The 13,923-nt window shown below is 42.9% G+C and overlaps 2 protein-coding genes across 4 annotated transcripts in view; both read left to right on the forward strand.

Moving 5' to 3' along the window:
• Window positions 1-394: 394 nt before the first annotated feature.
• Window positions 395-1,919, forward strand: LOC143528228 (uncharacterized). The gene is made up of 3 exons (XM_077023843.1): window positions 395-1,399; window positions 1,661-1,759; window positions 1,843-1,919. Exons 1-3 carry the CDS (start codon window positions 625-627, stop codon window positions 1,902-1,904), a joined length of 936 nt encoding a protein of 311 aa, XP_076879958.1. The 5' UTR covers window positions 395-624; the 3' UTR covers window positions 1,905-1,919.
• A 3,727-nt stretch (window positions 1,920-5,646) lies between these two features.
• Window positions 5,647-13,923, forward strand: part of psmd1 (proteasome 26S subunit, non-ATPase 1) — a 37,864-nt gene continuing 29,587 nt past the window's right edge. Inside the window, exons 1-16 of one of the 3 annotated variants that reach the window (XM_077023847.1) lie at window positions 5,647-5,836; window positions 6,787-6,830; window positions 7,077-7,150; window positions 7,243-7,412; window positions 7,510-7,718; window positions 7,868-8,011; window positions 8,142-8,368; window positions 8,638-8,698; window positions 8,849-8,977; window positions 9,245-9,333; window positions 9,532-9,610; window positions 9,733-9,906; window positions 9,994-10,105; window positions 10,200-10,396; window positions 11,166-11,261; window positions 11,816-11,880. In XM_077023847.1, coding sequence (XP_076879962.1) covers window positions 5,821-5,836; window positions 6,787-6,830; window positions 7,077-7,150; window positions 7,243-7,412; window positions 7,510-7,718; window positions 7,868-8,011; window positions 8,142-8,368; window positions 8,638-8,698; window positions 8,849-8,977; window positions 9,245-9,333; window positions 9,532-9,610; window positions 9,733-9,906; window positions 9,994-10,105; window positions 10,200-10,396; window positions 11,166-11,261; window positions 11,816-11,880 — 1,886 coding nt within the window. In that variant the 5' untranslated portion in view covers window positions 5,647-5,820. The remainder of the gene's footprint in view (window positions 5,837-6,786; window positions 6,831-7,076; window positions 7,151-7,242; window positions 7,413-7,509; window positions 7,719-7,867; window positions 8,012-8,141; window positions 8,369-8,637; window positions 8,699-8,848; window positions 8,978-9,244; window positions 9,334-9,531; window positions 9,611-9,732; window positions 9,907-9,993; window positions 10,106-10,199; window positions 10,397-11,165; window positions 11,262-11,815; window positions 11,881-13,923) is intronic. The other 2 variants (XM_077023848.1, XM_077023846.1) reach the window with 2 other exon arrangements.

Consider the following 13,923-nt stretch of genomic DNA (forward strand, 5'->3'; position numbering starts at 1 on the left):
TCTGGATGGCACTGATTTGTGAAATTACAAATCAAAATTTATCAGAAAATTTACCTAGTCATTAAATCTGAAACAAATATTTCTTCACGTCCTCTAATGTTAAATATTAACCGGCTTATCATTAGGGCAGGTGAACTGGCTTACAGTTAAACAGCCTTCCCCATATTCGTATATTGGTTTTCTTCTTCGTGTCCTTGAACCAAAGCCGCTGATGCGTTTGACTCCGTCCGCACATCGCAAATCCACACAATTTATCCGAACAGAGAAATACGTATAATGTTGCTATTGCAATTTCTGCTTTAAGCTGTATCAATCCTGTTTGTGTGTGTATAAAATTATTGTGATAAATATTTGTCTTTTTTATGTTAGGAACAGATCTAGGCTATGTGTACCGATATACAAACACATTTCTGCACACGTGCGGTCCGCCCCGTCCGGGTGTTCCGGTTTGTCTCGCTCCTCCTTTCCTACGCGGTCGGACTACCCAGCTCGGTTTGGGTTCCACGGCACTGAAGTTCGGAATCAACTTTTCTGGTTGCTCGTCGAATACGAAGATCGCTGCAATGTCGTGTAACCTTTAATTGGACCTTTTCGTGTTCTGAAAGTGGACGTGGTTTATCAGGCATGGCCTCGGAGTGCAGCACGGTCCAGTACACGTCCGAGGATGAGGAGTTTCATCACACCTTGACTCATGTTGGTGGTCCAGGACAAATGTATTTGGTGGGCGATGTAAATGAAATGGATAATAAATGTGATTACAGCATCTTACACGAGTTCACTGCGGAGATCTTCCACAGTGATCGTGGAGATTTGAGCTGTGCCCTAACACACATTAGAAATGGCGATATCAGATCTGGTTCGTGTCAAGATATTGTGTCCGATATTAATATGCAGAGCGACGAGCCGTGTGTCCAACCCGCCCGGTCCACGTTGAAGGACCAGGACCAGTACAGTTCAGAACCGGGTGTTCCTCCGCTTAAGAAAGAAGGCGATTCGAGCGACAAACGTGCACGAGTCAAGAGCAGAATAGTAAAGACAAATGCAAACATGAGCGCTAAAGGACGAACTATTAGTTGTGCCATAATAATCTTCATTTTCAGGCACGTATATGTTCACAATAAGAACAACCGTGTGTGTGTGGAGGAAGTTCTGAAGGACGTGAAGGCACGAACCAAACGTAGTGGGCTTCGCCCGGCTCTGCTCGGCCTGATTTATTCGGATGTTGAGAGTGCAGAGACTCGTGGTTCCGTGATGTTCTTGGAGCAGACTCTTAGGTCGGTGTTCACCAAACATCCACACGAGTCTATATGGGCCGGTCACTATATTTCAAAGTCGCCGGACGGAATGCAGACTATTAAGAGGCATATCTGCACAACTGTGCATTTCTCTCAGTCTCCAGGTTAAGTAGCCTAGCAAATTATTATTTCTGTTTACTGATTAATTGCAATGTAAACTAAATTATTAATTGTATATTTGGTAGCGATTGGCATAATTTGTATATCGAGTAACCACTGTATCTATCTAGTCTTCAGTCACGTGATTAGGAGCATATTTTTTTTCTAATCTGAAGAGGTTGCATAGAAATTAATTTCTCAACCGAAGAATTCTTTCATTTAACACCTTGGTCTTTGTTAAATGTTCTCATGTGTTAACTCTGCAGATAATATGCCCGAAAAACAAGGCTGTTTGTCCTTGCCACTACGTTGGTTTAGGGGAGAAGGCCAACCCAGCTCAACTTCAAACAGTCCGGTACAGAAAGGTAAAACAGTCTCATTAATGTGCATTTAAATAAAATCGGATTCCTGTCACTTTTCTCTAATGCTAATTATGTAATCCCCATAGGTAATCCAGAAAACACAGAGGAAGGAATCCCACTACGGATGAGGTCCATACAACACTCATGAGACTGATGGTTCTAATTACTATTAGGTTTTTAAGCACACAATGATTGAATCTCTGAATTTCTGATTATCCCTGATTATTATGTGATTATATTTTTCCTTTCTTTGTTTGTTTGGCCTTCTTTAAGAAGTAAGATTCTCATTGTTACTAAGTGATATTTATGGTAGATGTGATTTTCAGTATGAAGGTATAAATTAATGATGTTGGTTTCGTTTAAGGACTATACCACAACAAATGTTGAATTTAATATATAACAGAGATGGGGACTCGAGTTTGGGACTCGGACTCGAGTCGCACTTAAGTCGCATATACAGTGACTTCAGACTCGACTTAGACTTGCATTCAAAAGACTTGCGACTCGACTTGGACTCGTGATTTGAGACTCGTGAACAATCTTTTATTTGTAATGTTCTTTTGTGTTTCATTTGACAACTTTTTCTCCGCCTGTCTGTATGCTTTTTACTTCCCGCTGACGTAACATTTTCGGCGCGCCGACCCGGTCGCGACGCGTCAAGTATTTCGCAAGCGACCGTTGCGCGCGACTTCGCACACGCGAACCTGGCGCTGCGCGCGCTGCAAAACATCGCGATCATGGCGGCGCTGGTGAGGACGCTCGCTTCTGTTCCACCATTCATAATAAGTTTTGGGTACAAAACAAGTACAAGTAGCGAATAGAAGAGCAGCAAACTGCAGAGTGTGTGGCATAAAAATACAGGACGCTGGTTCCACCACATCTAATTTTATTCGCCACCTGAAAACCCACCCGGAAAGGTTAGTCACTGCCTGAAAGGTTATTAGCAATATTGCAATATTGGTATTGACTTGCCACCAGTGCAGCAGTAGAGAGGGTGTTCAGTCATGGAGGCCTCATAATGCGCCCTCACCAAGCCAGGCTAAGTGCAAGTACCCTGTCAATCCTGATCTTTTAAAAATGTAATGCGTTAGTTGCATAAACATTTTCCTTGTATTGGAAACTGAAAGACACCTTGAAATTCAAATAGATTGAGTTTGATCCCGTTCATTAGGAGACAAATAGTTGTTTCTGCAGGGCTTTTTATGTCAGAATCATTATTATTGTAAAATTTGAATTCTGTTTTTAATTTTTATTTTATAATGACTAATTTGGTTGCTATTTTCCTTATATGCAGACCTTTCATATATATATATATAGTTAAAAATGTGATTATTTTTTTTTTCACAGCCCTCCTTTATCTTTTAAAACAAAATATAGCAGATGTTCTACTGAAAGAAGAGAATATTGTATCCAGAAAAATGTTTTGTAAGAAAAATACTTTTTGGAGAAAAATACGGATACAAAATTTATCTGGAAAACGTTTGTGTGTGCGTGCGCACTGTTAAAAATTGTATTTCTTTATTTACCAGTTTAAGCTATTATACATCAGAAGTGTCATAACAGACCATTACAACTATACAGTGATTTGCGACTACAGTGTCACTCAAATATTTGGGACTTGACTTGGACTTGAGGTCAAAGACTTGAGACTTGACTTGGACTTGAGGTCAAAGACTTGAGACTTGACTTGGACTTGCAAAAAATGACTTGTGAGCATCTCTGATATATAATTCCATTTGAAAAATCTTTGCTATCGTTCCCTACACATGTGAGCTTTATATGGCAAGCTAGCTTTGACATTTATAATCCTGATGACTTTGGGAAGGTGAGGTTAACACCTTTGTCTAGTTCAGATCAATTACATGAATGGATTTTGGATGCAATTTGTCAATACAACAAAATGCAACAGAATGGTCAATTGTATTATATAGCCTAATACTTTATTTTTCCTTGTATTTTTAAAATTTGTAATGTGAAAATTTTTTTATAGCAATGTCTAATACATACTGTGACTTAATAGAAATATTCTCTATTAATGGAAGCTGATTTGAAATAAACTAGGACCCAATGTGATCATGTTCTATTGCAGTTGATTTCAAAATTGGTGAATTCGACTATCCTGTCGAAGTTCGTTTGCCTTCTTTTTCAACATGTTTTGATATAAATTGGTATAAGAGGGCAGTTTGTGTCACTACACTGTATGATTGTAAGATGCCTAGGCATGTGTGAGTTATCTTGGTATGATTGGTGGCCACACGGTTTGTCTAAAAACTCTCGGATGTATCTGACTTTTAAAAGAGCATAAACTACATTTGAAATTCATTAAAGTAAGGCATTAAAATATCTACCAGGTCTATTCTTACATGGGGAATAGAACATGCGGTACACAATGCCCAAATGAAACATATAACGTGTTTGAGGGTGTCTACTGTTGATTGATGGTATTGCAAACACGTTATGATATTGCCATTGACATACTATTGTGTACATATTGTGAACTAAAAATATAAGTTGTGAATGTACACAATTGTACAGATCAGTTGGTAGTAATAAGTAGAGTAAATGATGACAACTTTTATTTAACCTGTTTGAAACTTGGACTTTAGCTAATGGGGCTCTGTCAGAGGATTAAGTTATATATTAAGTGTTAATTTTAAAATTACAGCATAAGCCAGGTGTTAATGCATTCATGAATTTACACAAAGCTATATTTTGCAGGTTTCGTAGTGACAGTCACTTTTTTGAAACTAAATGTACATATCACAGATTTCATAGTAAAGTTTATTATTTTCATGACTTGTAATTCAGGAAGTGCTAAGCCTCTTCCTGTTTTCCTGTGCTGCAGGATCCAGTAATTCTCACAATAGCGTTGGAATGCAGTACGGTACACAGGAGTGACGGCTGCACAAGAGAAGTAATGCAGTATGTCCACAAGCTCGATGTGCAGGATGAGCTTTCTGTTACTGACAATGCAATCTGATATGTGGACATCATTTCAAATGTTAACATGACCCTGAGCCCTATTTACTATTTGAGAAAAATCTTGTCTGAGTGAAGTGTAACCTCTATTTTGTTTTATTTTATAGTACATTAAAGTCATAAAGGCAAAATAAGAATAAGTGTAATTAAACAGATTTATTTTATTTGGCATAAAACATTGTACATTGTATCTTCCCTACCATTTGACAAATATGCAAGTGGTTCCTAATTGAACATAACTTTAGTAAACCTGAAACATATAGTTATAGTTAAAGCCAGTCGCTAGGTGGCGAGAGAGCGCTTTTGATACGCTCAAAGAGCCGCGTGAAGAATCACAGGGCTTCCAAATCGATGCCATCATAAAAATACAAATGTTCTATATTAATTTTGAGCTATACGCTGATATTTAAGAAACGAAACGAAGAGCATTAAAAACGTATTCCAAAGTATTGTACACGTTTTATTGTACAAATGGATATTCTGAACGGAAAAAAAGTCACACGAGTTCTCTGGCAACACAACGGCTTGTCTTCCTCCACCTGAGGCAGAGTTGCCAGGTTCGCGGTTTTCACGCCAAATTGGGCTCGTTTGAAAATCCAGCCGCGGGTAAAAATTCTGGGGTCGCGGGGTGCGGTTTTTTGGGCTACTTTTGAGTTGGGCCACCGCGGGAGTTACAAGTCAACAATAAGAATCGATCGGGATATAATACTTAATTTGTCTCCATTTTACACACTCGTCAACTACTTTGGGCTTGGGGATAGTTTAGGCCAATGATCTATATTACTAATATATAATATTAATAATATAGATCAATGGTTTAGGCTTCTGAAGGGCGGGTTTTAAACTGACTTTGTGCGGGATATTTTTGTAGGACCTGGCAACCCTGCCCTGAGGGTCCTGGTGGACGGGACGCTCGTTGTGTCTCATAAGTGCCGCGTCAGAGCGCTGAGGTCGGATCTTTTGTGCGGTGTTTGTGTGTTGGAGGGTCTAAAAGTGTTTCAGTGTTCGTCGGCGGGGCCAGTCACACCGCCACCAGCGCCCCGTGTTCCGTTAGATTTTCACGAGGGTCGAATACCGGGTGAAATATGATCACGTCTGCCGGTAAGCGCTGATCTGAGAACGGTGTTGATCTTGATTTAGCTGAGTCACACAGCCGCGCTGGCCGAGCCGCAGCAGCTCAGACGGCGGTACCGGGTACCATGGTACCAGCGCGCGCCGTGTGGACGGAGCACGCGGGGTGGTCGCGCGCGGATGTTGTGCGCACGCTGTTGTTTCTAAGAGTTAAAATAACGAACCTCGCGCGAGCCCACACGGCTAGTCGGCGCTAGCTAGCGCTAGCTACACAGTCCACTAGCCGAGCAGCTAACTGTCGATTCATTATAATACACTTATATATAATATATAACATTAATGTCGCGTATAACATGTAGTTAGTTATCTAGATAAGATTGTTGTGGTGTTGTATTAAATGTTTGTCTGACCAGCGGCCATTCCTGTTCATATGTTGAAGCACAACTAGCAGTTAGCTCGTCCTCTAGAGGCCAAGCGCGTTCATGAAGTATTGAAGTGTGTTGAGTGATGTGTTGAGTAATGTTAGCGGTGTAGCAGTGTAGCCAGCTGCTTACTACAGTCTAAACTGAGTACGTTACATGGGTTATCTGGTCAAAAGCCAAAGTTTATGCTAGGGATGTCGAGCCAAGGTGTTTTAGAGGGAAAATATGTGAAGACACATATTGTTTAAAATATTCATTATGAGTTGAGTTTAACTCATAACGTGTTGATGTCAGACAAACTGGGTTGCCCAAGATAACTTAAACTGGTCCCACACGTAACTGAAAAAATCAAATTTCTATAATAATAAAAATCAGTGTTTATTATGTGTATCCAGGTCTCATCACAGTGCCTGTCAATAAGCTGGCCATCTTCAGTCTGAACATAATGTTACATCGCCTTAATTACGCTGTACTATCCTGTAGTAACTGTCCTGTAGGGATTGCTAGTACTAAACTTAAAACATGAATAAGTTTGTAATTTCTTGACTGTTTATGCAGCTGGAATCATATCCCTCCTGGACGAGGATGAGCCTCAGCTGAAGGTAGACATATTGCCAAATCCTGTTTACATTTGCAGAATTGACTTGAATGATACATTTTGTATTGGTTATGATAAAAATACTGAGATAAAGCTTAGCAGTTTGGGAATGTCAATTTAAATAGGATCTTTTGAAATTGAAATTTAGTATTTATTACCACAAAATGTTGATTATTGCATATTCATGCAATTTATTATATGGTTCATTTCTTCATCCTAAAAGTAGGATTCTTTTCTTTTTCATTTGAAGGAGTTTGCCCTCCACAAGCTGAACTCAATTGTCAATGATTTCTGGGCAGAGATTTCTGAGTCTGTGGATAAAATGTAAGTAAGCCCTGCTTCAAGCATATCTAATTGATTTGTGCTTCTGCAAACACCTCCGTTTAATTAATGCCAATGTGTTGGTCACTTCTCAGAGAGGTCCTTTATGAAGATGAGACGTTCCGTAGCAGAGAATTTGCTGCGTTGGTGGCCTCTAAGGTGTTTTACCACCTCGGAGCTTTTGAAGAGTCCCTGAACTATGCTCTGGGTGCTGGGGACCTTTTCAACGTCACTGACGATTCTGAGTATGTGGAGACGATTATAGGTGAGGCACAAGGTTTCCTTCATGTTCATCGCTTCTCCAGGGTTGTTTTTTCATGTTCTACACTTTGCATAAAATCTCCAACTTCTCTGGCCAACAGCCAAATGCATCGACCACTACACGAAGCTGCGTGTGGAGAACGCCGAGCAGCCTGAGGAGGAGAAGAAGAGGAGCGTCGACCCTCGTCTGGAGGGCATCGTTAACAAGATGTTCCAGCGATGCCTTGATGATCATAAGTACAAGCAAGCCATCGGGATCGCTCTGGAGACAAGACGCCTGGACATATTTGAGAAAACTATCCTGGAGTCGGTAAGCTGCTCTTCTGTTTTCGATGGGTTTATATAGGACGATGTACTGCGTCCAGCTTAATGTCTTTCAGGTTCAGCGAAGAGGTGATGTTTTCCTGTTACAGCTGTTCACGTGTTATTTTCTTAACTGATTCCCCCCCCCCCCTGCAGAACGATGTCAGTGGTCTGCTAGCATACAGCCTGAAGATCTGCATGACACTGATGCAGAATAAAAAGTTTCGTAACGAGGTGCTCCGAGTGCTTGTTAAGCTCTACATGAACTTGGAAAAGCCCGACTTCATCAACGTTTGTCAGGTGACAGCCAGCCAACAGCATTCACTTGCAAGGACCCTTGTGAAGGTTGTTCAGTTCTGATATTGACGTCTCTGAAGTTGTTTCTGTAATGACCTTGCCAGTCTCTCTCTCTCTCCCTCCCTCCCTCCAGTGCCTCATATTCTTGGACGACCCTCAAGCAGTTAGTGATATACTGGAGAAGCTGGTGAAGGAAGACAACCTCCTGATGGCCTATCAGATCTGCTTTGACCTGTATGAAAGTGCCAGCCAGCAGTTCCTGTCCTCCGTTATCCAGAACTTGCGCACAGTGGGCACCCCTATTCCCGCTGTGCCAGGCTCCACCAACTCTGGCACTGTGCCAACTCAGGACAAAGACAGGTGGGCACAAGGCCTGTGAGGAGCTGTGTATTAATGCCCATAAGTCAAATGTATACCTGTTCCCTGTATCTTGCTGTATTTAGGACAAACCTGTTAGACTGTCACATTGATATTTTTATTTTCAAATAAGTTGTTTTAAAAGGGTTTTTTTATAGAGTGACCGGCTGTTTGACTCTTTTTAAAGTTTTGATTGTCACTTCAGACTTTTTTTTTTTCTCTTTGATGCTTTTCCTCTGACTGTTGTTGCTATGGGTGCTGTATGGTCTCAGCGATGCCATGGAGACGGATGACAAGGCCGGCAGTTCCCCAGCTGGGAAGGCTGCGGATGGGGTAATTGTGTCTAATTCGTGTGCCTCACATACTCTGGCCACAGGTCAACGGCCTGTGCCAGGCCTTACTCGCATGCTCAGAATTCAAATGATATACGTGCCTGTGACAGTGGAATGCTTTTTAATGTTGTCGTGTCTTCTGTTTCAAAAGAAGGATGAACCAAAGGACCAGAACTCAAAAATGATCAAGATTCTCAGTGGTGAAATGGCTATCGAACTGCATCTCCAGTTCCTCATTCGCAACAACAACACAGACTTGATGATCCTCAAAAATACAAAGGTGAGAGATGATGTGCAGTGAGTTGAGTTTCTCTCTTGCTGGAGCAGTTGGGCGGTTTCCCTGCTCTAAACACTAAGGACAGTGAGCTGGCCTGTGAAACTCTTTTGCAGATGACATAAGAATAAGAGGAAGAATAATATTCATGGCTGTTATAAAATGAAGGGGTTGACATGGGAGTTGACTTTATACCCCTCTCCAAACAAAATGTTCGTAAATGTTGGAGCCGCTGGAAGAAGAGAGATAATGTGTTGTGTTTTTGTCCCTCAGGATGCAGTACGAAATTCGGTATGCCATACAGCAACAGTCATAGCAAACTCTTTCATGCACACGGGAACCACAAGTGATCAGTTTCTCAGGTACAACTGCCTTTCATATGACCTTGGTGAGAACTTCATTTAATATTACTGTAGGTAAAACTGCCCTTTACTTTCCTAACTGCTGAGACATGTATGATTTGGTTCAATAAAAAAAAAGTTGCTTTTAAATAAACACCGTCTCTGAAATCCGGTGAAAGTATAAGAAACGAATGTTTCCATGTTTGTCTTCCCTTCAAGAGAAAATCTGGAGTGGCTTGCGAGAGCCACAAACTGGGCGAAGTTCACAGCAACAGCGAGTCTTGGTGTTATACACAAGGTAAGCAGATTGCTCGTTCTATCGCAGGATCTACATACTGTAACCACTGAAACATAAAGCTGTGTTAAGCCCTGCTGGGTGTTACGTACTATCTACAGGTGCCATTTCTTGTTGTCTTCTAGGGTCATGAAAAAGAGGCCTTGCAGCTTATGGCCACTTACCTTCCCAAAGACACCTCACCTGGCTCCGCCTATCAGGAAGGGGGAGGTCTTTATGCCCTTGGACTGATCCATGCGAACCATGGGGGGGATATCATTGATTACCTCCTCAGCCAGCTTAAGAGTGCAAGCAATGACGTAAGTGCTGGTCTCCTTCCACCGGGCTGCTCGCACTGTTTGAGGCTGCAGTAAAACAAATGGACCTTTTTGCTTTCTGTTGTGCAGATTGTCCGTCATGGAGGCGCCCTTGGGCTCGGGCTGGCTGCCCTCGGGACTGCCAGACAGGACGTGTATGATCTCCTCAAATCAAACCTTTATCAGGACGACGCGGTTACAGGCAAGGAATTTTTACCCGTGTTGGACCCACTTAACCATCGCCAGCTTGTTATTTTTGAGTGATTCATGTCTTATTGCTCTGCGCTGTTTTACAGGAGAGGCGGCCGGTCTGGCCCTGGGCCTGGTCATGCTGGGCTCAAAGTCGGCCCAGGCTATCGAGGACATGGTGGCCTACGCCCAGGAGACCCAGCACGAGAAGATCCTGCGTGGGCTGGCGGTGGGCATCGCCCTGGTCATGTACGGCAGGATGGAGGAGGCAGACGCGCTAATTGAGAGTCTCTGCAGGGACAAGGTGAGCGCACCTCTCCTGAGGTCCGACTTACATTTACATTTTTATGGCATTTGGCAGACGCCCTTATCCAGAGCGACTTACATTTTAATCTCATTTTTATACAAGTGAGCAATTGAGAATTAAGGGCCTTGCTCAGGGGCACCTCAGTCATGGCCTCAGGTCTGGGAATCAAACCCACGACCCTCCGGTCACAAGACCAGTTCCCTAACCACCACGCCATGACTGCCCCCCTTTTGACTTCAACATGTAGCTATCATAATGAAGTTCTTTCTTGATATCTCATCAATTTAGTAGGTTCTACTTAAAAGTGGTATCAAAACGTACATATTAAAGCACTTGAATGTATGAATGTACTTCAGAGACTGCTCAATGCATCAGATTTATTAGAGCCTCACTGCTACTTGTACAAGAAACATGATGATGGCCAAGTTTCTGATGCCACCTGTGTTTTTGGTAGACACTGGATCTGTTGACAGTGTAAATCGTTTTAAGGACTAAAACACATTGCTGCACGATTGAAAACAACTTGCTTTAAAGTTATCGCTCGACATACGTTGTTTCCTCCTGAGCCCAGAATCTTTCCGCTGACGCCTGGAATGATAGTCTGGATATCACGCCCTTTGTCCCCCGTGCGTTTATGCCTTCATCTGACGGGCCACCCCCGTCCCCTGCCATCAGTCACGTCTTGCCCCACGGGGGCAGTTGTGATGGGGTCTGCCCAGGCTCCGTCTCCAGGCTGAAGCTCTGCTTTGTCTCGCTGCTCTTGCAGGACCCCATCCTCCGCCGCTCAGGAATGTACACCGTGGGCATGGCGTACTGCGGCTCCGGGAACAATAAAGCCATCCGCCGTCTGCTGCACGTTGCCGTGAGTCTCTCCCCCCCCTCATACACCGGCTGAACTCTGAACACGCGCTTAAGTGCAACAGGAATCCCTCCTCACATGGGGGTGAAGATGAGACACTGACCCACTGACTCAACTCAAGTGCATTTAATCTAAAATAATATAGTAACAGATTTGGACAAGGTGTGTGTTAAAGATCTTTTACGTTGAGGATGATTTTGTGTTTTAGGTCATTGCTCTGGTGAAGGAGTTGTAGCTCAGGTTTGAAATGCTTGTGTGAGTTGCCTGCTCCACTATGCTAAAGGCTTGGTTGGAGATGGGTGGGAGGCAAAAAACTGTTCTTCAGTCGGACACATCTTGTCCAGCAGGTGGCAGACTCGGCACAGTTTCTGATGTGGGGAGTGAAACCCTCAGTCTTTCATGTGCTCGTGGTACTGGTGTTTATTCTGGTGTGCCTAGAGTGGCAGTGATCAGAAGCCAGACTGTGAGTGACCCGTTTCTCTCTCTCTCTCTCTCTCTCTCTCTCTCTCTCTCTCTCTCTCTCTCTCTCCCACCCCCACCCACCCACCCACCCACAGGTGAGTGACGTGAACGATGATGTGCGCAGAGCTGCTGTGGAGTCCATTGGGTTCATCATGTTCAGGTATAGTCTCCAACCCGTTAGCACTGGTCACTGCCTCTGTTGTCCTCACTCACTTGGTGACTCCTGGAATTGGATGTTATGAAGCCAGAAGGCTGATTCCTTCAGCAGCGGACTATCTGGGGAATCAGGTTCATGGAGCAGATGTCATGCTCAAAGAATTTAAATATCCTGCTCAGGCGCAGCATAACAATGTGACTAGCAGTAAGCTGAGATTCCCATCTTAAAATCATATTACTTATTTATTGTATTACAAAAATTAATTGTATAATAATAAATAAGTTGCGTAATTTTAGCAGGGGTTGTGTTTCCTCTGGTAGCCCTGTTTTTGGGCATGGTGGCCTTAGAATGTGTCCTAAAGCTGTTGCAGCTGTTTCTTGTCTTTGCATCCAAGTTTGTGAGAAACATTTCTTAATGGTGTCAGTGGCTAGAGGTCCCTACACAGAGCTGGCTGTTCAGTTGGGTATCAAAGAGAAGAACGTTTTCTGTCAGGCTGCCTGTGAGTTGTAATGCAACTGCTCTCATGATTCTGCTTTTACTAAAATGTCCTTTGAAGGCCCAGAGAAGCAGTTCTAACCCCTACAGGCCAGAATCAGTCAAAACACCAGCTGTATAGGAAACTCATTTCAGACAAAGTTCCGATCCTGTTTGGCTCCACGTTAGACTAGCCCTGCCTTCGTCTCAGAATTTTCCCCTAGTTAAACCTGATAAATCTCCCTGCTTCATGTATACATAAAACTAGATTCCATCCATTCTTGTAGAATATTTTCCAAATGGGTTTGCAGTGCCGTCTCAAATGGATGTTGCTGGTGGTTGATTTCTCTCTTCCTGTCTCCTCGCAATACCTCCAAACGAAACATTGAGATTAATCTCTTCCGACTGTGTAGTAATGAAGATGTTTTTCCGTGCTTTGTTGACCAGTCGGTCTGCCATAGGTTGCTCCTTTTGCTTAACTAGCCTTTCAGTGGTGAGAGTCTGTGTCAAGCAGGTGGGGGGGGGGGGGGGGGGGGATTTGTCCTACATTGTTCATGGAAAATTTAATAATCTGTCTCAAGGGTGGTGGTAAAGGATCAAGAGACCTGCTGGGTTTTCATAGCGCATCTGACCGGATTGATGCTTATACAACTGGAGAATGGGGAAAACATTTAGCTCTGATTGCATGGGCTGAGATGCGATGGTGTACTCTGAGCTGTGAGATGATTTGACTAGCACAAAAGGTACACTTTGGCACTGACTTTTTTTGATTGCAGTTTTTTTTTTTATTTCATCACCACAAAGAGACTTCTGTCCCGCTAGAACCATGTTTTGCTTAATGTTTAATGCCCTGACAAACAATTAGTTGGAATTAAAATGCTGGCTGAAGTAAACTTTTAAGTTGTCATGGAAGTTATCCTCTCTTCCCTTTGAGCCATTCAGATTTAGGTCTTGGGCTTGAAGTTCTTAATCTGCCCCGTGATTCTGTTTTATTTTAATGTCTGTACATCTGATTCTTTTACCTTGTTTGCTTAATTGTTGCTTGGCTATTGAATCATCCATTTATTTTGCATCATTTGTATGCAAGCGATTCGTACCACCAGCAGCCTTCTGTTATTCCAATGTCGGTTACCGTTTCAAAGAGCTATGCATTTTTAATTGATGAACTGCACTTGTTACATTTACAACACGTAAAATATTGATTCAGGGATTTTTCTGCTAGAGGCCCAGCTCATCTCCAGAGTAAATTTACACTCCAGGCATGCGCTCAGTGTTCTGGGCCAAAGCAGGGGAACTGGGCAAACTATTTTAAGCCCTAAAAAGGCCATATGATATTTGCATGATCAATTGGCTGCAAGATAAAGGCCATGTAAATCCTTCCTGTGTTTAGAGAGGCTCCGGAGCTGCAGCTGGCCAGCCCTGCCCGGTCCTTTCAGCTTCATGGGCTTCTCTGCACTGGATATGTGAGCAGGCCAGCGCTCCCCCCGTGTCTCTGCTCAGGGGATTGATCAGCCTGTGTCTAGGGAAGGATTAGGGCAGTTCGATTAGCTACATCCAGATTATTTTATACCG

The sequence above is a fragment of the Brachyhypopomus gauderio genome, chromosome 12, assembly GCF_052324685.1.
Source record: "Brachyhypopomus gauderio isolate BG-103 chromosome 12, BGAUD_0.2, whole genome shotgun sequence".
Lineage (NCBI taxonomy): Eukaryota > Metazoa > Chordata > Actinopteri > Gymnotiformes > Hypopomidae > Brachyhypopomus > Brachyhypopomus gauderio.